Source organism: Gekko japonicus, unplaced genomic scaffold (genome assembly GCF_001447785.1).
Source record: "Gekko japonicus isolate JY-2015 unplaced genomic scaffold, Gekko_japonicus_V1.1 scaffold502, whole genome shotgun sequence".
Taxonomy (NCBI): Eukaryota; Metazoa; Chordata; class Lepidosauria; order Squamata; family Gekkonidae; genus Gekko; species Gekko japonicus.
This window is the reverse complement of record NW_015169186.1, coordinates 857,833-858,642: the sequence shown is the minus strand read 5'-3', so window position 1 is coordinate 858,642 and position 810 is coordinate 857,833. Positions and strand designations below refer to the sequence as shown.

Sequence of the window (810 nt, the reverse complement as noted above, 5' to 3'; positions counted from 1 at the left end):
ACCTTCTTCCTGTCTTTCCAGAGTCACTTAACTTGGTATTATGAAAACATCAAGTGACAGAAATCCTCTAGCGATCAAAGTAGTAATTGGGTTTTTGGGATCCCAAATCCAGCTTGTCTGTAACGTTACCCCATTAAACTATGAGAGAAAGTAAGGGCAGAGCAAAAGAGAAGCTGTAGACTTTTTTACAACCTGTAACCATCACCTAGCTAGTTCCTTGTGACAAGAATTCTCAAGTGAAGAATAAGAACCAAAAGAATGCACTGATTAAACAACAAAATCATGCTGGTTTTTCTCTGAACATTACTTGACATCACACAGGAGGGCAACACCACGCAAGATCCAGTGCTCAGGAGGCTGGGCAGTCCGGAGGTCCACTGCAGCAATATAATTCAGATCAGTCCGAACTGGCTTCTTGTATATTGGGCACGAGTACAGGTGTGGATCTCTGGAGGCTAGGGAGATGGAGACAGAAATGAAGGCTCAGAAGAAATTGGACACTTTTTTGGAGAACACAGACCAAAGAAAAATCTTTTTTGCAGGTAAGAATCATAGTAGAATGAGAAATTTTCACGCAGGAGGTAGTTAGAAGAGCACTGGGCTTGGATTTGATCTAGAATCCACTTATTGGTATTTTGGGTGGTCTCTGGTATCTGTAAAACTCTCTTTCAATACTACATTTCAAATGAATCAATATTCTTCCTCTCAGCTTTCTTTTGTGGGCAAATCACATCTCTCAAAGCTGCCCTGAGGATAAAATCAGCTAAGAGGAGCCTACAGAAGAAGAAGGAGGAGGAGGAGGAGGAGGAG

At 41.9% G+C, this 810-nt stretch overlaps 1 protein-coding gene across 1 annotated transcript in view; it reads right to left on the bottom strand.

Moving 5' to 3' along the window:
* Positions 1-303: 303 nt before the first annotated feature.
* The window catches only part of DNAH5 (dynein, axonemal, heavy chain 5), a 187,207-nt gene continuing 186,700 nt past the window's right edge, over positions 304-810 (bottom strand). The window contains exon 80 of the mRNA XM_015416182.1: positions 304-455. Within this exon, the coding sequence (XP_015271668.1) occupies positions 304-455 (152 nt within the window). The remainder of the gene's footprint in view (positions 456-810) is intronic.